Here is a 23943-nt window from a genome sequence, read left to right as displayed (position 1 = left end):
TTATCACCTGCTGGAATACAGCATCCAGCACAGGGTGTCAAAGGCCTGCAGCAAGGCAGCAGCCCTTGACTTCAGGAGGGCCAATTTCAACGAGTTAAGGAGATTATTCAGGGAGGCACTGAGGTCCCGGAGGGAAGGGGAATTGGGAGTCCAAGATGAGTGGTTGTTCCTTAAGGAACAACGATCCTCTGAGCCCAAAAGGTGACAGTCCCAATGCAAATCAAAGGGGGCAAGCGTGCTCAAAAGCCCCTATGGCTCACCAAAGGCATTCAGGAACATCCGAAAGCTAAAAAGGAGGCATACACCCAATGGAACGGAGGGGCCATCACCAAAGAGGATTATACCTCCATTGCTGAAGACTGTACGGGGGCTGTTATGAAGGTGAAGGCAGAGACAGAACTGGCACTAGCAACCCGGATCAAAGATAACAAGAAGTCCTTCTTTAAATACGGAGGGAGTAAAAAGAAGGCACCAGGTAATGTGGGGCCCATGCAGGACATGCTTGGAAATCTGGTGATCACACCACATGATAAATCTGACTACTTTAACAAATTCTTTGCCTCCATTTTCCTGAGCAGGGACCGGGCCATCGCCCCGCACCGGGATGCCAAACAGATTCAGGAGAGGCACAGCCAGACCTAGGGTTATAGAGGACCCAGTTAGGGAACTTCTGGTGGGGCTGGATGTGTTCAAATCAGCAGGTCCAGATGATCTCTACCCCAGGGTGCTGAGGGAATTGGCAGAGGTCATTGCGGGACCCCTGGCATGGCTTAACAAGCACTCGTGGTGCTCTGCCCATGTGCCAGAGGACTGGAAAAGGGCCAGTGTGGTCCCTAATTTCAAAAAGGGGAGGAAGGAGGACCCAGGAAACTATAGACCTATTAGTTTTACCTCAGTCCTGGGGAAACTCTTTGAGAAAATTTTCCAGGAGCACATCTGCGAGGGACCAGCAGGGGAGATTACGCTTAGGGGCAACCAACATGGGTTCATTTGGGGCAGGTCCTGTCAGACCAACTTTAGGAAGGCCTTCGACGCTGTCTCACCCCAGTCTCATTAAAAACTTAGGCGATTGTGGTGTCGATGCCTATACAGTCAGATCGGTCACAAATTGGCTGGAGGGCCGCATCCAGAGAATAGTGGTGGAAGGGTCATTTTCGACCTGGAGGGATGTGGGCAATGGGGTTCCCCCGGGCTCGGTCCTTGGGCCTGCACTGTTCAACATCTTCACTTGCAACTTGGATGAGAGGGTGAAAAGCACCTTGTTCAAATTCGCAGATGACACTAAGATGTGGCAAGAAGTGGGCATGCTAGAAGGGAGGGACAGGCTACAACTAGATCTGGATAGGTTACAAGGGTGGGCGGATGAGAATAGGATGGGTTTCAATACTGACAAGTGCAAGGTGCTGCACCTGGGGAGAAAGAACCAGCAGCATACCTACAGGCTGGGGAACTCCCTTCTCGTCAGCACAGAGGCAGAAAAGAATCTTGGAGTCACTATTGATTCCAAGATGAACATGGGCTGGCAATGTGAGGACTAACCACACCTTGTCTTGCATCCACAGATGCATCACGAGCAGGTCCAAGGAGGTGATCCTCCCCCTCTATGAGACATTGGTCAGGCCGCAGTTGGAGTACTGCATTCAGTTCTGGGCAGTGCACTTCAGGAGGGATGTGGACAGCATGGAGAGGGTCCAAACGAGGGCCACTCACATGATCAGGGGGCAGCAGGGCAGGCCCTATGAGGAGAGGTCCTATGGGACCTGAACATGTTCAGCTTCCACAAGAGAAGGCTGAGAGGAGATCTGGTGGCCATCTATAAACTTACCAAGGGGGACGAGTGGGTAACAGGAGAGATCCTGTTCCCCCGAGCACTACCAGGAGTAACTAGGAACAACGGCCACAAGTTGACTGAGAGGAGGTTCAGATATCAGGAGGCACTACTTAACAGTCAGGGCGGCTTGGATCTGGAACCAACTTCCAAGGGAAGTGGTGCTTGCTCCTACCCTTGGGGTCTTCAAAAGGAGGCTAGATAATCACCTAGCTGGGGTCGTTTGACCCCAGCATCCTTTCTTGCCCATGGCAGGGGGTTGGACTTGATGATCTGCTCAGGTCCCTTCCAACCCTACCAACTATGAAACTGTTAATGTATTTTAGCGCTCTGTGTAACACCAATATGTATTAAAATTATAAATTAATTTGTGGAAATGTGCCCCATGATGTTATACTTAACATCATGCCACTAAAACCCTCCGACCAAATTCAATATAAAGTCTTCCGTTTCTTTTCTCTCTGAGAGTTTTATGATTTAATCTTTATACCAGGCTTGGTCATAATCAAATTTGTGAGGTACCGAAAAGAAAAGCTAAAAAATTCAGCTCTGAGAGACAGGTAAAGTACCAAAAATGTCTTTCCATTTGATTTTTATATTAAAAGGAAATTGGATACCACAGAACTAAAATGGAGATGCAAGCCAGGAAGATACTTAGAGCCAACATGCAAGAAATTGACTGCAAAAAAAAAAAAAAAAGATGTAAACAAAAATGAGTGATTGAAATAATGCAGGCCACTTCAGACATGGATGAGAGGCACTAAAGATGAGAAATAAATTATTATGCCTTAAAATGATCCAATAAAAATCAAAACTCTAGTGCAGTAATCAGAAAACGTATTGGGAAAAAAGAGAGGTTATAAAAAGAAAGAGAAGCTTTCAAGTATTGCATGTTATTAGCTGTTATGGAGAAATCTGTATTCAGGAAGAGAAGATATTTCTAACAAAATATGCATGCAGCCAAATAGAGTTGAAGCTGCTGTTGAAAAGGAAGTGAACTATAAAAATTAAAAACCAGAATGGAGACAAAAGCACAGACTAGAATAAAAATAATCAATGCAATCATCAATAGGAAAGTTGAGATAAACATTGCACTCACTGAACACACAGCCACATAGGCCTGGGGAAGAATGACTCAATTTGTATTTTTTCCCCTGGGCAAAGGCAAAGAAAGAGTCATCACGAACAAATTAATCACACCACAAAAAAGCATATGGACATGCCCCATGCTAGAAAGTAAAAAGCAAACTGTAACTGTCATCAGAAAAATCATACACTAGTGAAGGAAAACAACATGATGGGCTCAGTGGTGTCTTTAAGGCACCACTTTATCTTGGAAGTGCTGAAGGAGTGTGACTACTGTGCAAGTCTTGACAAAGGTGATCATCTGTCTTCTTCTGTGCTCTCAATAGGTTTAACAAACAGAACAGAACAATTGATCATCATCTGAAAGTCCTCCCCCACCACTTGCCCCTGTGCTCTAGTTGCCAAAAGCAGTTTCTGGGAATGGAAGCCATGTTTTAGAAGCCACGCTGAACCACTACGTTTTGCTACTGTGGCACTGTCTAATGAAGGAAAATTAAGCAAGGTACAGGACATTTGGGGGGGAGGGGAGGAGGACGAGGACATGTGAGACAAAAAAAGGACAACGTTTCAAATACATGAAGAATAAGTCACTTTATTTATTCCAAGTCCAGTTGTTATTATGCCTTAACAACAGGTCATTGAAGCCCTACAGGTGACTAGTGGAGTTTTAATGTATCCTTCCTCCCTGATACCAATTGCTAGGGAAAAATAGCTAGTGTAATGTATTAGATTTCCCAGAAGTCAATATTACTGCAGTCAATCAGCTCCACCTTATGCAGATTGCTAGGTGGAAGACACCACAAGATGCACCTTTAATTTATCACGGATTTTGGATACCTACTTGGGTATATGCTGCTGCTAAGATTTTTGTAGAGATCAAAGGTGCAAACATTCAAATATTTCAAAAACAAATTTGAAATTTCTGCTAACTCCAGGTTTTGTAAGTCATACTGCTCCTTATCAGTGTGGAGCCCCAAGGCGCCGGTTCCCAATAGCACCATATCCCAATTTCTGGAAAATTATGCAACCAAATTATATACAAGAACTTGATAGATCACTATGAATGCAAGCAGATACAACATTACTGTGCCATCTATATACACGCTAGATAAATTAAGTCAAACTTTTACTTGGATTTTTTTTTATCATGTGAATTGAAGTTGTTAATCCATATCAAATTACATAAAAAACCAAAAATTCAATGCATGGAGTATGGTTCCTATGCTCCAGCAAATTTTAAGTATCTACTTTAGTAGCACTGTTTGGGGATAAACTCATCAAATGTGGGCACATGCTGAAACCAAAGGAATATTCTAAACTGCTGTTTGGAGAAGTAATGGAAAAGATATTTAAATCTAAATAACTGTTACTAAGGACAGAAGTACATGTAACTACAGGCTTTATTTTCATTCAAAATTAACACATTTAACTAAAGAGAAGTGTAAGCGAGGAAGGAGGAAAATGTAATAAATATAGTCTGAATGCTATTTCAGAACATATAAATAACTCCCTATTGATTAAATGCATTTGGTACTCTCTTCTTAATTATGATGGTCTTTGAGTATGTGTGAGGGTAACTGAGGAGGAACAAAAGACACTTTCCCCCATGTTCTTGGATATAGGTTGTAGGCAGTGCTCAATAGTGAAAAAGGGAGACAACTAGAGTTCCTGACAGTGCTTAATACTGACCAGTAGACTGTGCCAAGTTGGGGTGAGAACACAAACTCTTTAAAAATGTACTCTAGAGCAGACAGCTGTAGTGGGCAGACTAATGCTCAGCAAACTTACGGCAGTTCTTCTAGAGACAACTGGCTTTACTGGGTAACGATGATTCTGGTCATGCCTATTCAGGAACTATACCCCTCTCCCTCTCCATAACATGACACAGGCTATAAATGGAGAAAACAGATTACTTAGGTTCGCTCAGGTTTCGGAAGGCTTCTTGTGCGACTCTGCGGAAATCACTTTGGTTCTTTGTGTCCCAAGTTCACCAAAACACGGATAACAGCGCTTCCTTAGATCATTTATTTACACTATACAGGTGTGTTACCAAGCCAGCAGCAAGACAAGGTAAAAAACACCACACTAACAGATCAAAATAGAACCATGGGGGGTAGGGGTGTGTGGAAAGGATGTCATGATGATGTCTATGGGGTGGGCACTGCAGTCACCTGCCTGTAAATTTACAGACAGTCAGCAAAACTTCAGACTAAAAGTTGCCTGCCCATGAAATCTATAAAAGAGAGAGAGAGAGAGATATGACTTGAGCTGTCTGTAAAAACACTAAGCAGTTGGAGCTGACTGAAGGTCCCTGATCAGAAAGAAACATAGTACTGTCAAAATACAGAAAGACAAAGCACCGCATCACCACTTGGTGTTTAAGCAGAAGTGCAGCACCCTGCAGGCAATATTTTCTCAGTGCTTTGTAGATACACCTCCAGAGCCATGTGCTGCTGCTGCTGAGTCCCATTGCTGCCTGCAATACTGTTGGGTTGCAGGTAGGCTTCTTTTGGTGTCTCTGTCAAGACAGAGCAAGTGAAACCATCAAGAGTAATGCTAAGGAGTTGTGGGGGAAGGGAAGAAAGAAGCATGGTGTAGTTGGGGGCATCAGTGTGTATGGGGAGGATGAGTAGGGGACTTCTAGGGAGGCTGCACTGTGTAAAACCATTGATGTAGTCAAACAGGGTTGCCAAACCAAGAAAAAATGTTGAGCTACAAACCTTTTACTAACAGCTACTTCTTTTTCTCCCCCTTGTGGTTAATGTTAAACCCTAATTTTGAACCCAGCCCTCTTACTGGGGCCTGACAATAGAGCAGAGCTTGACAAAAGAGTTACACTGACATTATGTAAAACATCATCAGTAAAAACATGTATTAGTGAAGAAGTTTGGTTGTTAGTAAAATGTTTGAAGATTGTCACTAAAAAAAAATATTTGGTTGGCAACCCCAACTTGGGGGGCAGGAACTGTTTTAATCTTCTGTTAAGAACAAGATTCACTGGTTACAGAGTAATTCAAGAAAGGACCCAGTCAAATAAAACAAATCTTTAAAAGACAGGATAATTATTCTTTTAAAAAATAAGAAGTGTCTTTAAAATGGGACTTTCATGATAGAAAGTTACAAATCAAAAGAGAAAATAAAGAAAAAGGCTTGGAACAAGTCATTACAAAATATTTCAAGCCAATTTTGAGAGGAGCTTTGAAACAAATGACATAAATACATCTATGTAAAAAAGCCCTAAGCAACATTCAATAACTGTTCATTACAATGATTGGATTCAAAAGCCAAAAGAAAATTAGAAGCTCAATAACAGCATATACAACTATTCCATGATGTACCCAAAAATGAGATCAAATTGGCTGTGTCGAACAAAGAAAGACACTTCCCAGTATTTATTAGCCTGATCAATACTGAAACCAAGCAGGAGACTGAACAGGAAAATAAACTTAACAAAGAAAAAATATGGGTAGCCTAACTACTGCAGGTACAGAAATGCTGCTGAATTAGTGCTATATGTAATTATGTCCACATCTCTCCAATCTTGTCCCCACTGGGGATAAAGGTACACTAAAGCAAACCTAAACAGAAAGCTCCCACATAATTGCTCTTATTTTATTAAAAAGTATTTGAATGTTTTTCCTTCCACAGCTTGAAAACGCTTCAGCAAACAATACAGACCTAGCTTTCAGCAGCTTATAGTAACTATCCAAAAAGAAATAACAGACTAAACATCCAGCGACTTTTGATGTCTGGTGGAGTAGATGCAGAGACCTATGACAAACATGATTTCCATCCAGACTGCCCCACCCCTACTCAATTCCCCCATTTTTTCTATTACTTTGGCAGCTGTCAGTAGCAGCTGAGCAGTCCCACGGCTTCTTACAACTCTATTCTCACACGCCTGTACACTTGGAATCATGGTTAGAAGAAACTGTAGGAGTCCCCCTGTATATTCCTTTGTTTTCTAGGCCCTCTACCAGAACAAACACAGTTCCTCCCGCAGTATTTTTACAATACTGCTCCCGCAATGCATTTCCAGTGCATCTTGGGATAAAGATGGCTACAGATTCTACTGCATATTATGCCCCCATATGTGCTACTCTCAACTAAAAGTTAGCAGTGCAATCTTAAGTCATTACATGACATCTGGGGGAGAAACTTCAGATAAAAGGAACTATGCTGCATAATTAGCGCTAATATAATCATAATGGAATGTGAATCTAATTTAAATATTACTCTAAACATCTGTTAGAGAGGGGAAGCAGCCTGCAGGAAGTAATCAGTGCTCCTGGACCCAAATTCTTTTGGATCATACTAATTATAAGCAACTTCTCTAGTGCTTGGGTTAAAAAAAGTAAAATTGGATTTAAATACAACTACAAAAGAGACGGGTATTATTTACAATAATAAAAGAATGCTTAAAATCTCTTTTATTGCAGAAGATTACATATGCATTTCTATATTATGCAACATTTTTGTTTTAATTTCAGACAAAAACTTTTATCACAGTTCTAATTCCTTTTTTTTTCTATGACAGACAAGAGTTTGTTCCTTTGTTTTCCTCTTTCACCATTAGCAGATTACCCAGGTTACAACTGACAAAAACCATTACATTATTTCAACATGCATGTTTTATAGTTTTGGTCAGCCTAGAAAGAAAGCGAGCAATCTTTTTTCATCCATATTGGGAATACATTATAAATGACCAGAGAAGTTCTCCTACTGCCAAGTGGAAACCATGTTTAGATTAAGCCTTGCTCAACTCTAAAAGGATAATTCATCAGTATTTTCCAGTTTGCTACCAATACAGCATTGATTCGCTAGAACCTTTCTTTCTATTTTACTTAGCTGATTCAATCTGAGACAACTGAAAAGCAACTTGTTGTTGAAAGAAACCAAGATATTTATTTAAAACCTCATGGGCCTAGGGTACAAAGAACCAGTAAAACAAGATCAAATTATTCTACCTGAAAGCCTTAGGTCTAACCTCTTTAGTAAAATCAGAGTTAACAACTTTCCTGGTAAACTTTGTTTTGGACTAATAATGTTTAATTCACAAGATTTCAGAAGAATATCTTATACTGTGATTAAAAAAACAAAAAAACAAAACCAAACCAAACAAAACAAAAAACAGATTCCAAGTCTCCAAGTGTCAGGTCAGTTTATCAAGGTTACAACTCTAACCCTAGGAAGCATCTTATATTGAAGAAAAATTCACAAACAATTGTGAAAAATCTTCACGGTGATTATAGTCTATTTAACACTACAAAATGACAGTTTCACATAGCAAATTGTTAGGCTTTGGAATATATATATATATATATAAAAAAAAACCATTACGCTAGCTCAGGCTAGTGATCTTTTTACACCAGAAATTCAGGAAGTAAATGTGTGTCACATTTTGGTTGTTTCACTCTTCTCCCACAAATTCACCACTGTTTCATATTAACTCCATATATTTTTTTCCTGATATTGAAAGGGCAGCTTTTTAAAGTCAAGTATTCCAATAACAAGGGCAGACATAAAATGATTTTACATATAGTTTGGGGCTTAACTATATTTTCCACATTGTGTCAGATCACTTTTTACACTCTTCCCCCGCATTTTATTCAGGTATACCAGCTTTTTTGCTAACTATTATTTAGAAGCTTCAAAAATTAAGAAAAAAGACAAATGCAAAAAGCAAAGACAAGAAGAGAAAGAAAGCAACAGGGCTAATGTGCTTGAGTAACTTCTGATTTTTGGAGAAGGGCAAAAGTGAATTATAAAGAAATGTGTGTGCTGGAAGAACAGGAATGAATCAGATAGCATCCCTCAGCAACTAGTTTTCTATAGCCTGTTCTTCAGATAGGCCCAAATCCCTTCAACACGAGCAAAATGAAGTCCAAAAACAAACGATGAGAACAGTGAACAAACTGTTAAGCAGCTGGGCACCGTGCGATGCATTTAAGCCTTCAAATGCCTGAGTTGCGATTCAACCACCAGCCCACTGACAGCTGGGGCAGCCTCTGGCACGGGTCCAGAGGAAGGCACATCTAGAGTCATGGTGAGACACCTGGACTGGTCAGACACGGTGCCTCGCTACATCAATTAGGGCCATCTAAATAGAGATGTAAATATGGGATTAGTTACAAAGCATACTGATAGATGTGTAGCCATTAACCTGGATGAAACTGCACCTCTTCGTACACCAAAGAGAACAGAGGCCTGGAAATGCTGTTTCGACACCATTCTCCTTTCAAAGACAGCATTCACTTGCCCAAACAGCAAAGCAACCTTGAAGCTTTTAAATCAAGAGAATCCGCTGGTGGCCACGGACCGCACTGCCTTTCCCCCACCCACTCATCCTCCACAGTAGGCATGGAAAATTAAGCTCTCAGGACAGGAAGGAAGCAAAGATTATTAGATACCTGTTGTGGATATAATTATTCCTCCACAAAAGGCTGAAAGTGAGCTAAGCATAATGAGCATCTGCATACAGCCTTAAGTTCTGGTATAAAAACTAAACCTGGCTGCCCTAATCAAGTTCCCTTCTTCCTTTACTTAGCAGTGCAAAAAAAATCCTTGTAAGGCTAAATAAATGACATGATCCTGTGTGAATGCATCGCTGCATTTACAGTCTTATATATAGGCAAAGGTCACCCGAATCAGAGTTTCCAAAACATTTTTTGTCTTTCTGAACCTTGTTTCAGTGAGTTCAGGTATAAAATATTAATGCAGCCAGCCAATTTGTTGTTGGAGTAACGTTTGTTCATATAAAGAAATACTGTGAAAGCAAAGCCGGCTTCAAAACACTACTTACTTAAAGTATCCCATCCCAAATGTAAAACCAAACCCACAATACATGGGGCAAACTCCTGCCCTCAGATTCACAAGAAGTAGCTCCCATCTAAATCAAAGGAAGGAGCATGCGCCTTTACAAAGGACAGAATTTGATGCAATACCAAAAAAAACTCCCAACCCATTGCCATGAACAGTAGCTACATTTTCATGAATGCTTTAAATACCAGCAGCACAGATTCAACACGTTCAAGATATTACAACTGAGGTTATGTTAAAGAGCTTCAACAAAAGTATTCAAATGACTTACATGCTTCCTTTGAGATGGCAACACTTCCAAAGGAGCCCTTATGAATGCGAATCTGGGTATTAAATTAGCCCACAGCCTTCCTGACAAAGTTACCGCAGGGCTTTGGGTACTTCCTCCAAGAATCTGATGGCTCCTTTGGAGGTTGTAAGGATTGTGGCAAAAGCATTCAATGAAAGTGATACTACTGTGACATGTAAACCAAACAAAAGAAACAGCCCAAGAAGGTCCCTCTATTAAAGCACTGATGGCTTCTCGATGTTGTCAAACATCTGGGGAAAAATCAGATTTTTAAACTCTACAACATGGAGGAGGTCAACTATAAAACTTTGCAGAGTGTGTATAACTGCTATAATTTGAATAACCCTGGCGAGCGTCTGAAAATAGTTGGTACAGGTGAGTGCACAACCATGATTTTATATTCGGTATATGTTACACATCATAGCACAGCACAGCAGATTAGGAATGGAGAAGGGAACAGAAACTCTAAATTACCTGGATAGTGTGGGATTACGTTTGATCTTTGCCCTTACATTTTCAAGGCAATTTGCAGAGAATCAGCTTCTGGGCTCCACCTGTAAATCGGTAGTTCTACTTTGTTGCACCAGTGCAAAATCTAGCCTGATACTACTGAAGTTAATGGGGTTACACCCAGATTTAGCTGCAGCAATTATAAACACTAATGAATCACATTATCCATTTGCTTGAGAAAATGTATCGCTCGTTTAATGAACCTGCTTGTAATCCTTTCCTGTGTTAAGATAGGAGCATGTGGGTGAAGGTCAGAAGAGAAAGGAGTTTAATTATGTGTTTGTTTTTACAAATGAATAATAAATAATGTCCGCCCTAATGCTAAAGTGCTCAGCATCTTGAACTGAAGTGCCCAAACTTCTTTCTACGAGCCAGAATTGGCCCTCAGTTATACAAGTGTAGACTCAGGTACATCAAGATCTCTCAGGTCCAACCTTTAATGAAAACTTCCCCTCACCTTAGTCTAGTGATATTATCTTAATAGCACGTGCAATTTAAATATTTTCTTTCCTAACCTATTATAACACTTGTTACGTAGCAATCTTCTGCCATACAGTTCAAAAGTGCTTTACAAAAGAGGCAAGTGTCATGATCCCCAATTCATTTCTCTGCTCCATTTCCCTGTCTGTGAACTGCCCTGGGCTATCCAGCAAGCCAGCGGCTGACCTCAGGTAGAATCCGGTCATAGCTCAGAGTCATGTTCATCAGACTGCCGCTCACATTCAAAACAGAGATGCAAATTACACAAACAGTCGTGTGAAACATTTTATTAAACCCAGATTTGAGCTGCAATCTCAACACTAAGCACGGGAGTCAGTGCTGGAGTCAGAACGAAACTCTGATCTCGGCTGACCTAGAGCTGTTCAGTGTAAAGCAGGCAGATCAAAACAGACTGAAGTCCCAGGACCGGGAGCTGGAAGACCTTGACTTTGCTGCTAGTTCAGTGTGTAATCGTGGGAAACTAATTTCTACAGTATGCTCTTTATTTATCCCACCTTCTAAAATGAGGATAACAATACCTAGCTGGCTTTGTTATCTGCTTAAGTATTACTAACATTAAAACATTTATTAGCTCACGTAAAGCTTGGTCCCAGGGCCACTGACATGAAAGATATTCTTTCACTGACTTTAGTGGACATGGCATCACACTCATAAAAAGAAAATGGTTGATTTTATCCTTTCCTGCTTTTTTTCCAGATAAAGATAATTGCATTATGAAACATATCCACCAACCAAATCTTCAACACTCTAAATCAGATTAGCAAAACCAAGACAAGGACTAGATTAGGTACACTCCAGAAGCAAAGTAATTGAAAAACAAAGGCACAGCAGATAAGTGTATTTTTATACCATTCCCCAGAGTAAAAAAAAAAAAAAATTGCATATCCATTCTATGGCTGAAAGGTGTTATAATTGCATTAAAAACACATTTGTGTACACTGGTATATGCTGTGACATAAATTACTAGTAAGAACAGTATGCTGCTAGTTTAAACTACTGCAGCCAATGAAAATTGTGTTATGATATGCTGCAACAGTAAATATGGTTGTTTTCAGCAAGTAGAGGATCACCGCAGAACATTTCAATGCAAAAGGATGCTCTATTTTCGTAAGTACACTTAACAACTATTTTGATGCTGTTCTGTTGGAGATGTACATTCACACATCATATAGTGCCATGTTCATATTACAACAGGGCTATTTATAGCAAAACTGGAGTTAAGCAATGATCCCCAAGAAACTGGTCATTCATTACTTGCAGATAATGTATATTTTGCCTAGCCTCAGGCAAAGCTGAAGGCAGTTTATGCACTAATAGGCTATTATTAGTTGTCATTAACATTGACAACAACTAATTTAAATGTTGGTGGTTCAGACAGTCTGTTCAATGCTTCTGGAACAAGACTGTGTTTAAATAGTGATTATGAGAGAGTTGGGGTGTCTGTATAGAAAACAGTTCTCTAGTAAATACCAAATGCAATTACTCACTCAGAATGCACAATACACAACGCTGATTACGTTCATAAAGAAATTTGAGCCCAAGTATACATCTCCCAGCAGCTACTGTGAGTAAGAAATGACTATAAATATTACAGTACTAGAAGGAAAATCAGAATTCGACACGTCAAAGTTAATATTGCCTAAAATACTGATATATGCTTAAAGCATTAAATATTGATATGTGCCCAAAACATTAATGGGATACTTCAAATAGACATTGCGCAACCACAACAGGTATTTTTCAATAATTTTACACTTCCACTTTTCCAAATTAACTTAGAAGTTGTATGTACTGAGAATGACTGCACATGGGTAGGATTATTTATGACAATATACTATGCATACAATGCCAAAAACACCAAGAAAGCAAAATAAATATACTAATAAATAAAGCTTACTCTAGAGATTATATTTTTCCTTTGAAAAAGGCAGGGTCAATTTTGCCCACGCATTCAAACTCATTAACATCATTTTGGCTTAACTAAGGAATAAATATGCCTTTTATGTTTTTACGTGGTGGCATGATTCATTTTATAGAATTAAAAACATTTAAAACAATCAGAAGGAAATAAAGAAATGATATTGGTATTCAGGTCAGACATAAGGAAAAGGTCAAGAAGAAAAGTTGCTCAAGGTAACGTAAGGCACTTCTCGTTGTATGCAAGTTCCCATCATCTTTCGAAGCACTTTCTCCAGTCATTCTGTAAAGCACGTTGGCAGGTAGGCAACCCCAAACAAGCTTTAAACTAGCTAGTTCAGGGACGACTAGTGATGCAGACACGGCAACACAATCTCATGGCTCAAGGGCTAGCAGTATGTGTGCTAGGTAACTTTAAACCTAGCACTGGCATATCTACACTGCATTGTGGTGCAGGTGCCCTGGACATCAGGAAAAACTGGCACTATTGAGAGGACTTCAGGGGCTGGCCACCTAGAAATCCCTTCCTAGGAATGGATTTGCTTTAGGTCACTGGACAGAAATCCGTTTACCAAAAGTCCACACATTTAGGTCCTCCCAAGGCTGCCGTTTAAACTCAGTATCTTGCCCTCTTCTATTTGCTGGGTGACATCTTAGGCCACTTGGGAAAAAGGAAACCTAGATTTAATCAGCCTGCAAATAACTAATACCAATTTTAATCTTGCAGGTGATGGACACGCCCTCTGAATCCAAGATTTCCGCTCATCTCTGCTTCTCCGGGCCTCACTTCACAGGTCTGACAGAACAAGATATGGGGAAGCAAAAACAATATTTCACACAGCTTTCCCCTTATTGAACGGCTAACGCAGTCACCCAATTTCACACCACAGAGGTTCATTGAGGTGGTGCACAGAGTAATGTGCTGATGCTGAGGAAGTCAATTTTCATGGCAGTAATTGCAAAGAGGCCGGTCTGCATGCATGTCACATGATGAAAAGAGATAAACATTAGTATATCCAGTTCCCAAATAGACTCCTGAGTGCTAAGGGCTGGATAAATCCACTTAAATCTGTTCTTTATTGCTACTGTTATGTAAAGACTTAGAAAATAAGTCTTTTCAAGAGGGCTTTCTTCTTCAGTACCAACCCACTTAGAATGCTGCTTCCAACTCAAAACCCTGTTACTTAGAACCGGGGTCCAGGTTTTCTGTCTGACATGGAAAAATGCAGTAAAACCTGGATTTTCCCATTTTAAGGAGAAAACCCAGGATTTTCTCCTTTAAAGAAAATGCTGGGTGTTCCTTGGCAGGCTGGGAGAGCTCCAGACTGCAAGTGGCTGGGGGAGCAGGAGGAGGGTGATCAGGAAGGGGGTGCTACATGCATGTGCACGCTCACCCATGCATATGGCTTCCAGGCAGCCTGGGAGCAGATCCCTGTAGGTAAGTCAGGGGGGAGGGGCGGGATTGAGGCCCCCATAGTGAGGAAGAGATGGAGCTGGGCGGAGCTGGGGCCGCTGCCAAGCCTGGGCAGTGCGTGGGGTTTGGGACATGGGGCCGTAAAGTGCAGCTGGAGGGCCCAGCTGGAAAGTGGGATGGAGCTGTGGGTAGCTCATCCAGGGGGCGGAGGAGGGAGGGCGGACACTGGCTTCCCTCTGCTGCATGTACTCCATGGGGGGGGACATGCCCCTCAGATTTGTGCATGGGAAGAGCTTGCAGCTGCAGGCTCAGGCACCCTGCCCTGCTGCCCTCCTTGAAAAACTCCACGACCCAGTGGGCAGGACCTGGCACAGCAGGGCAGAGCCAGGGGGGGAAAAAATCAGTGTTGCTGCCAGAAGCCCCATGCCACCATAGTGAGGTGCCCCCTGCCCACCCAGCAGCAGCAGGGGCCACAACCCCACACTGCCACTGCTGCCAGAGGGGCAGGGAAAGCCTCGCCATGGTGGCGTGCGTCTCCCAGCAGTGGCACTGAGCTTCCCTGGGTACTGCCATGGAGACAACACAGTTCAGGCACATAAATGCCTTATACCTGTGCTCTCAGTTCCAGTGCCCATTCTGGTAGGAGTGCGACACCTACATTTTGCCCTCAGTCTTTTATTTTGAATCTGAGCCAGAATTTGAGACCCAAGGTTAAGAACATAACATTAACCACTAGACAGCTTGATTAGAAAACTACGAATACATTTTTTTGGAGAACCAGAACTTAACGCAGGATCAGCGAGTGAAACTATGGCCTGGGTTATGCAGAACATCAGAGTAAACTATTATAATTGTCCCTTCTAACCTTATAATACAAAAAAAGAAGTTACATTCTCCCCCTTAGCACAAACGACTTAATTTCTGAAAAGGATCAATCACTCAAAGGAAGTTGTGCCTGTAGAAAGGGCCTTCCATTATTCCTGTAGGTAATTATGTGACTGTGAACATATATCGCTCATTTTCAGTGGTACAAATAACCTACAGGGCAAATTATATTTAGACTTCCAACCTTCATATAGAACCTGAACTGTATAGCTGTCAAAATATGGACTACTATAGAGTGAACATTAATCATAGGACCTTACATTAAACCCTTCCAGGGTACCAGTTCCAAAATAGCATGACCACCAATATGAATATGGCAGTGGTACCTGTCTCTGCCCTTTTGAGATTATATATATAGATATATTTTTTTTAATTTCTTTCTTTTTTTTTTTTTTAACTAAAATGTTCTCACTATTTCCATCAGCACTGTGGTATACATTGCATCTTTAAACTCCATAATTAATAATAGGACAGACATGTTAAAACTAAGCAAAAGGGCCTGTGCTTTTACTTTGTGTTCTGGAAAGAAATTCTCAAACATGTTTATTGATCTATTTGTAACTTGATATATGGTGGTAAATCGCGTTTTAATTTTCTCTTCTTTAGCTGAATGAAAATAAATATATTTCTACCTTCCAGGAAGTACTTAAACTTTGAAATACAATAGAAGTATTACACAAAGCTGTCTGGAAGAGACCACAGCCTTTTTCACAAACAGCAATAAAACACCAAGAATCATAGAAATTAGGGATGCAAAAGCAGAATCTATTCCATCTGGTTGACCAAGCAGGATGGTTCCCAGTAGTATATTTTTAGTATTTTGCCCAGGATGACTTTGAGAGTCTGAAATGGGGGTACGGAAATCCTGCTTCACCACTTCAATAGATGTACATGTGGTGTTCCAAAAAAGGCCTGAACCTCCAAACACCCATTAATGAGCATGGCATTTAGTCAGCAAATAGCCTCCTGGGGATCAGTTAGAGCTACTCAGTGTTAAATATAATGCCCAATGTTTGCAGGTGGATTCTTAGTTGAAGTATATTTAGTACAAATAAAAGTATGGTATTAAATCCCTTTAAGGTTCCTACAGTACAAAAAGAAGTTACTATTTTTTAAGGAAATACACAACTTAAATCAAACATCTTCTTCCTGTCTCTGTAGTTTCCATTTATACTATGACCATAACCAAAACTTTGCCTATAAAATGACGATCTAGAGAGGCAGAGGAGAAAAACCAACAGGAAAGATTCACATAAAACATCCCTTATATTTTAGTATATGGTCTTAGTTACTTTATTACCGTTTTCTCCATCAGACTTCCTTTCATGGTCGGTATCAGTGAGGGACAATGCAGAGTTTGCCCGGCTTGACAAACAGGAACTGTGCTCCGATTTCATCCCCCTCATCCACATCCTCAGGGCATGGTCCGGTGAAGCACCCCCTTCAGTTTCGGTATCCACATCTGATCCCATCTCTAATGGATAACCATGTTGAGCTGCACCATGTAAATCTGGCTGGTAGCCAGAGCACAGCACGTGGGGAGTCTCACAGAATTCCATCTCTGGGGGGAAAAAACCATTCAGAGAAGGAGTTTAGAAATGAGTAACACTATTTCTTTTAACATAAACCATTTGGAGGAATCTGTTTCTAGGATTAAAACTGCTTAATGATTTTGGGTGTCTTAAATATAAAAATAAATATTTTTTTTTCAACGCACAATGCTGTCAATTATATGAAATCTTTAATTGAGTCTTCTAATCTGATAGGAATGTATATCACTCATGAAAACACAGATACAATTTTCCTAACTCTTGAAGTATAATATATCAATTTACTATAAAGCTACTTGCACGTCAAATAAGAAGTGCAATTTATAACATCAAGTGAATACACTGATTTCACCGAAAAGAAAAAAAGAAACAAAATAATAAAAAAGGAAAACCAACCCATGCATTTCTAAATTTAAACAGAACCTTACTTGATATTTTTTAACACGGAAAAAAATTGAAGAACTACAATGCCCCTGACATGTTACAATTATAGTGCGATTAATGTGTTAATAGCCGCATAAATAGTAACAATACTAAATATTTAGCTGGCTTATAGCATCATAAACTGGGAAACAAGCCATAAAGATGTTCTACAAAATGCGCTGAACATATTTGGAGCTTGTTTGTATGAACATGTAGCATCCCCATGCTGTTGCGGACAGCTTCCATTGGGGCTGCAGGGCAAAGCATTTTAAAATGCCAGGTTGCAGGAAGCCAGGCTGCACCCGTGATTTTTAAGATGTTGGGAGGCGGTGGGGAGGATGACAGGGGATGGACAGGTACCTTGGTTAAAGGAGAGGCTTCCTGATCATGGGGTCCTGGTGCCCAGGCTTTTAAAAGCCATTTATACAGCTGGACAGTCCCAGGACTGGAAAGACAAACCAATTTCTCTAATGCAGGCATGATAGCTGGGAGTCTCAAACTGGACCCAGGACTATCAGAGCTGGTCCAACAATCAGCTAATTGTCAGATCCAGGCTGGATTGCCCCGGGTTTGAAACCTGCTGGGAGGCAGCTCTGGGCAGGGAGAAGCTCAGCAGCGGAGCGACTGGGATCGAAGGAATTTTATGCCCCTTTCCAAACACTACACCTTCTTCCATGCCGCATGGCAGGAGGCATGATGTTTGGGATGGAGTATAAAATTCCTCCAATCGCAACCATGCCATTGTTTTACCATTTGCCAGGGCCTTCAGGGTCTGCTAAGATGAAGAATTCACAGAACTAAGTTTGAAGAGCTCTGATAAAGCAAGGCTACTTACCGGTAAGCACAGTTCTTTGAGAGTGCTGTCCTTGCATATTCACACTTGTAGATTTTGGTTCTCCAGGGCTGCTGAACTACAGGAGCTTCCTAGAAAAGCAGAGGCTCGTGGCACTGTACAAGTGCCCCTTCATGGCCCCAGATGGTCAGAGAGACAGTTTTAAAGAACTGTACAGTGCCCGGTATTTCAATGACTCCTGCTAAGAGACTTGTAGAACGGAAGAGCTCCAAGGCCGAGCAGCGGGTGGCCAGGAACCGTAACGTGAATATGCAGAGGAAACATTCTCGAAGAACCACCGGCAAGCACCACATTAGTAAACTTCCATTTTCTGTTAAGGTAGCCTCTGCATATTCTCACTTGTGACAATCCACTTAACCATGCGAGTCCTGAAGAGGAAAATGCGGGGCTCTAATCAAATGAAGATTAGAAAACTTTCCCTCAAACTGAACTTCAGGCCTAGGATGCCAGCGTGGGAAAAGAGTGTGGAGTACAGGTGCTTGCGGTATTCCTAAAAGCTGGACTGCTGATTTCAAGGAGGTAAATATTCCAGAGGTAGAACCGCTGATGCAGGGCGAGACTTAACGGTCTTCACAACTATCACTGCAACCAAAGCCTTGCTGGTCAGACTAATTCACTTGGCAGGCACTGAGCGGAAACAGCCCGCACTTTAAATTCATCCTCAGATGTGAAAAAGTCTTGGTGACATCCTAAAAGGTCTTGACCATAATTTACACACCTAACGTTAAGCTCCTCTACCCTTAAGAAGCTTAATTTGAAAGCCGCTGAACATCTGCAGGTCTTTGAGCCTCAGGCACAAAGTAATACTAAACACCAGTCTGGGGAACAGTCTTTTCTTGAGGCAGGCTAGTTAAAAATATCTAGTCCAAACAAGAAACCAAGGCTATAAGCACAGACCAAAACGAACCTGACCCGTGTCTCCTTGCGGAGAGAAACCTGTCGGTAGTCTCTACCACTACATCAACCCACTAGGGCTTCAGGAGAGGGTTCCAGAAAGGAGGTGGAGAAAATGAGTATCTTTACTTCAAGCAAACAAGAATAACAACATGAACTGTCAAGGACAAGATGAGACTTCTCCATTAAAGATTAATACAAATCAAAAACTGTCAAATTAGTCCCATATATTGATTGGTCGTTTTGACCTTTAATGACGGGATGTTATAGAACTATGCCACGTAAAAATTCTATCAAAAAAGACAAGCATTTCTTCTCTATGTTATCACTGGATAAAATCTATTAATTGATGGGCTTCATTCCAGTTTCCTTTAGTCCATAAGTAGAGAAGCAGTTTTCTTATTTTTGGACCTTACCAGGATAACTGAGAGAAGAACCTTGCCCACTCTGACACTCATGACACACAGCTGTGTGCGCACCATCTCTGCAGAAATCACTGCTATCTTTACCTGCAAAAGGAGTACAAGAGCAGGCCCACTGCGTGCAGTGCACCTTTGCATCCTCTTCCCTATGCATTTTGGATAAATCCAAAATATATTTATTCTTTACCAGGATAACTTTGTTCTAACCTGGAAAGCTGGCCTTCTGCGAGGTGTTGCACCAAACAAATTTTGTGGACTATGTTCTCTCTCTAAGGCAGGTTACAATCAGGTGCAAAACATTTTTTAAAAAAAAAAATCTTCCTCCCTCTGTTCCTCCTCACAGCGGCACTGACTTTCTCTTACCAGGCAAGACGTTTTTTTAGTAACTACTAAAACTCCAGTAACTTTGGAGGCTGAGCTGGCTGACTTCAGGGCCCCAATGAAGCATGGATGCAAAGAGTTGCTCTGGCCCACTCCAGGCAGAGAGTCTGCCACTTGTACCCTGCAGCCCAAGTTCTGTCAATTTGTGCTGGCATAAGCCAAGGGGTGAATTCAACCCAGTAAATCTCACTAATGCTAATTAGATTTCACATGCTTATGAAGGGCACAATTTACCCCTCAGTCTATATGTTAATTCAGAAAGTAGCAGCTAATGTATTCAGTATTTTAGCTTTTTTGTTTTGAGAAGTAGCAAAACAAATTCGCTGTTTTTAGCACAAATGATATTGAACTGAATTGCAGTACCTTCCTCTCATACACAATGCATTGCCTCCATAGACTATTTCCTTAAATAAACACCTTTGTAGTGTTTTAAATCCCACAGGATGCATTTCCTGCAAAGCACTTATAGTGCCAAAAGTGGCTGGTTTTTAGCCTTGCACATCTAACCTTGTTACCTAAAATATTGCATATTCCCGAGGGCAGATAAAGTTCAAGTGGATTTATGATGGATCTATTCTTACCAGAATGCTGGTCACAAAAGAAACTGGAACATACATACAAAAATCAAAGTTTTACATAGGTTACCATATACCAGTCTGTGGTGTAAATAAAGAAATAAAGTCTGAGGAACAACTGTACACAGAAACCGCGCCCCCACTGCAGGATGTGTCACTTCAACCAGATTAAAAAGTGTGTGACCTTTTAACTTTATTTTCTGTGTGTATAAAAAAGGGAAGTATTACATGTAGGAATTTAAAAGAAGAAATCAGAATTTGCAATCCAACTGATAATTGGAAATCTGACTTTTAATAAAAACAAATAAATAGATCTCCCTCTTTCCATTCCCCTGCAGCACAGTAAATTTGCAATAGGAAAAAATTACCAGTGGGCAATTAATCCCAACAAAAGGTTTTACTCTATCTTGGGTAATGATGCAGTTTGCTGTAAGATATTCTGTGTTTCAGGGCAGTAAAAGTGGTAGCCTGGGAGCTGCACGTGGCCCTATAAAGGGTCAATAAGCAGCCCCCAGGCTCCCACCAGACTGCCAGGGTCTTCAGGCTTTCCCTCCCTCCTCAAGCTTCCACATCCTGCATCCATTTCAGGGGCTGGGACAGTGGGGAGAAGACTGTAGTGCAGTGGGGGAGCCCATGACTGGCGAGCTGATCGAGGAGTGCCACGCAGTGTAGTGCGGCAGGGGCTGCCCATGCACGTGGAGGGCAGCGGTGGGGCCTAGGTCAGCCACAAAGAGTCCATCCCAGCTCACAGTACTGAGGTCCCTGCTAACGCGGCCCTCCAGATGCTTAGAAGTTGAGCAGCCTTCTCTTTTTATACTAGGTCAAACAACTGAACTGGAAGGCGTGGGTACCACGGTCTGCCAGCCCCACAACCTCAACTGTGCACAAGGCATTGCCACCCCTTCCCTTGTGGGGAAGTACTCCCAGCCCCGAGAAATACTGGAGGCTTATCGCATAGTGACTTCAGCCACAAAGGCAATCCCAGTCCAGTTTGGATGCTGATGTAAACTGCATCGATGTAATACTAAACTCAGGATCTTGGACCAGTATATTCAAGCATGGCTTTATGTGGTCAGTCTGGTTAATTCAGGACTTACTAAAATCAGTGCTCATGGAAATTCATGACTCTCAATGCCTACATATCTGTTTTTTCCACCATGACTAACCATGCTTGCAGTGTCTACAGGAAAAAAATGGGTAAAGTGATCATGAATTACTGTCACGATCAAGTGTTGTAGAACAATGCTTAAAACATCCTGCTGTCACAGAAGTACAGGGCTCAGCCTGGTGGATTTTACCTACACAAGCAGAAGGGAAAGCAAGCAAAATTTGAGTTTTTGTAAAAGGAAAGACATACCTCGTTTAGCGCTCAAAGGGAGTCATGAAACCATATAGAAAGCTTTTGTCATAATTTCTCATGGCACAAAGCTTACGGCTCTAAACTCTGTTTCTGAACTACAGATTAGTTAAGAATCTCTCTAATACCTTTACTAGAGAGATCCTGCTTGGAACGGCTTGGGCATCATACCTCACTATAAGGCTCTTCAGCTAACGATGGGAGTGAATTGCAGGACTAACAAAGACAAAGGTTTTCTTTTTCTAAACCAAAATGCACTATGTCATGCTGAGTTATTTACCAATCTCTTCTCTCGGAAGACATGTATGTTGTTTCATATTTTGCAGTTGTGCCAACAGATAGTGTGGGAAGCAGCGTTCAAAATGAAAATAAGTTAATTCCAACAAAGCAGGCGAGCCACACCAGTGCCAGAATATGCAAGTGAGCAGCAAGAGAGATTCCTAGAATTTAAAATCGGGTGGCGGAAGTGAATTTTCTGTTCATTTCTGGAGGCAGTATATAGGTCCCCATCTTAAATGAGAAATTTCGAGGACTACTGAACACTGCGAATTCAGAGTGTTCAATGGCCCTTAAAATTTCTCATTTCTTCCTCAGGTAGTACAGTTTCTGGTTATATATTGGAGTGCTGGATTAAATATTGAGCGACTTCAAGGCCCTCCATTAGGCCATTTTTCTAACAGTCTGCAAGCCACTCTTTACACATGCGACTTTACATTTTATTTCAAAATTTTGCACTTGTTGAATTGCAGAGTATATGTTGCACTTCCCCTGCCCCCGTCCCGCCTCCTCCCCACCCTTCCATGGGAGTATTTAAACACATTATACTGGCAAACATTTTTTACCAAAAGTTGTTGAGGGACAGAAGAGGTCAAAGACTGAAAAGATAGCTTATGGAGAGACGAGACTTTACAAAACCCAGATCAAAAAGCAGCATCTTGCTATCACACTTTCCCCCCCCTATTGCCACCTATTTAAATATCACATTCCTTAATATGTGAAATTAGGTAAGCTATTATGTTATAAAGAAGACTGGTTTGCTGTATTGTTTACATCTTGGTATGCATGCAGGTCTGTACGCATCTCAATTTTGTATCTATTATTACACATCTCTGCCTTACATTCATTATACCTGTACATTTTCTTCGGCGGCATCTCCATTTGTCTTTTGTCCCTTGATTTCCTTATCCATTTAACTATATTTTCTTATTTCCCTGTCCAGAGCTAGCCACTGAAAGATGCTTGAAGAGAAAGAGATGGGCCCCTCAGGGAATACAGACTACCTTCCTGTCACAGTTTAACCAGACTTTTGATATATTCGTTATCTATTTTCTTAGTGCTTCTGTAAAGAAATCAAATGTTTTTATAGGTTGCTGTAAAGGGCTGTGCTAACTTTCAGGGAATTTAATTCTGCCAATGGCTTGTTGCTTCTTTTTACCGGAAGCATGCTATTTGTATAAATTATGTTACGCTTCTTCCAAAACAGAAACAATAATTATTTCTGGCAAAGGAAAACAACAGGTAAAGGAAAAGGTAGCCAGCTCCCGATCTCACAGCTATTGCCTCTGGAAAGCCAAAGGGCTTTAAAGTATTTAACAGTATTAAAAGACTAAATAATAAGAGATTTGGTCATTTGGGAAGCTCTTGACAAGACAACTTCTGAAAGCTTCTGAAGACAGATTCTGGGGGTTTTTTGTCATGCTGTACAGAAGCTGTCGAAGAAGAGGAAAAAGATTTAGTGCTTAATGCATAAAGGAAGAAAGGCTGGCTTTATTTTTGCCGCCAGGAAGGTATACCCTGGAAATGATTTCAGAAATTAACTCAGTGAACTTGACTCTGCAGAGCTGATAAGCTTGGCCCCAGTGCTAGGTAAGAGTGACTATATAGTTTCTGGTTTAGTAGCTAGCATACAAACCCTAGTTCAGGTATTTTCATGGCTTCATAGATTTCATAGACATTAGGGCTGGAAGGGACCTCGGGAGATCATCGAGTCCAGCCCCCTGCCCAAAGGGCAGGAAGTCAGACCATTCCAGACCTTGGGGGCTCGGACAGTAAAGAAGTTCTTCCTTATGTCCAGCCTGAAACAGTCTTGCAGTAGTTCATAACCGTTCGACCTCGTCATCCCTTGGGGCGCTCTGGTGAACAAACGTTCCCACCCCTGAGCCTGCCCTTTTCCAGGCTAAAGAGCCCCATGGGTCTCAGCCTGTCATCGTAAGGTCTGTTTTCCTGACCTCTGATCATG

General features: G+C 41.3%; 1 protein-coding gene across 1 annotated transcript in view; it reads right to left on the bottom strand.

Annotated features, from left to right (window-relative positions):
- Window positions 1-23943, bottom strand: part of TENM1 (teneurin transmembrane protein 1) — a 503051-nt gene that overhangs the window by 313351 nt on the left and 165757 nt on the right. The window contains exon 3 of the mRNA XM_019540172.1: window positions 16550-16810. Coding sequence (XP_019395717.1) covers window positions 16550-16810 — 261 coding nt within the window. The remainder of the gene's footprint in view (window positions 1-16549; window positions 16811-23943) is intronic.

This window comes from Crocodylus porosus, unplaced genomic scaffold, assembly GCF_001723895.1.
Source record: "Crocodylus porosus isolate Cpor-Errol unplaced genomic scaffold, CroPor_comp1, whole genome shotgun sequence".
Classification (NCBI taxonomy): domain Eukaryota; kingdom Metazoa; phylum Chordata; order Crocodylia; family Crocodylidae; genus Crocodylus; species Crocodylus porosus.
Note: the sequence above shows the minus strand (reverse complement) of the source record. Positions and strands in the feature narration are given on the sequence as shown.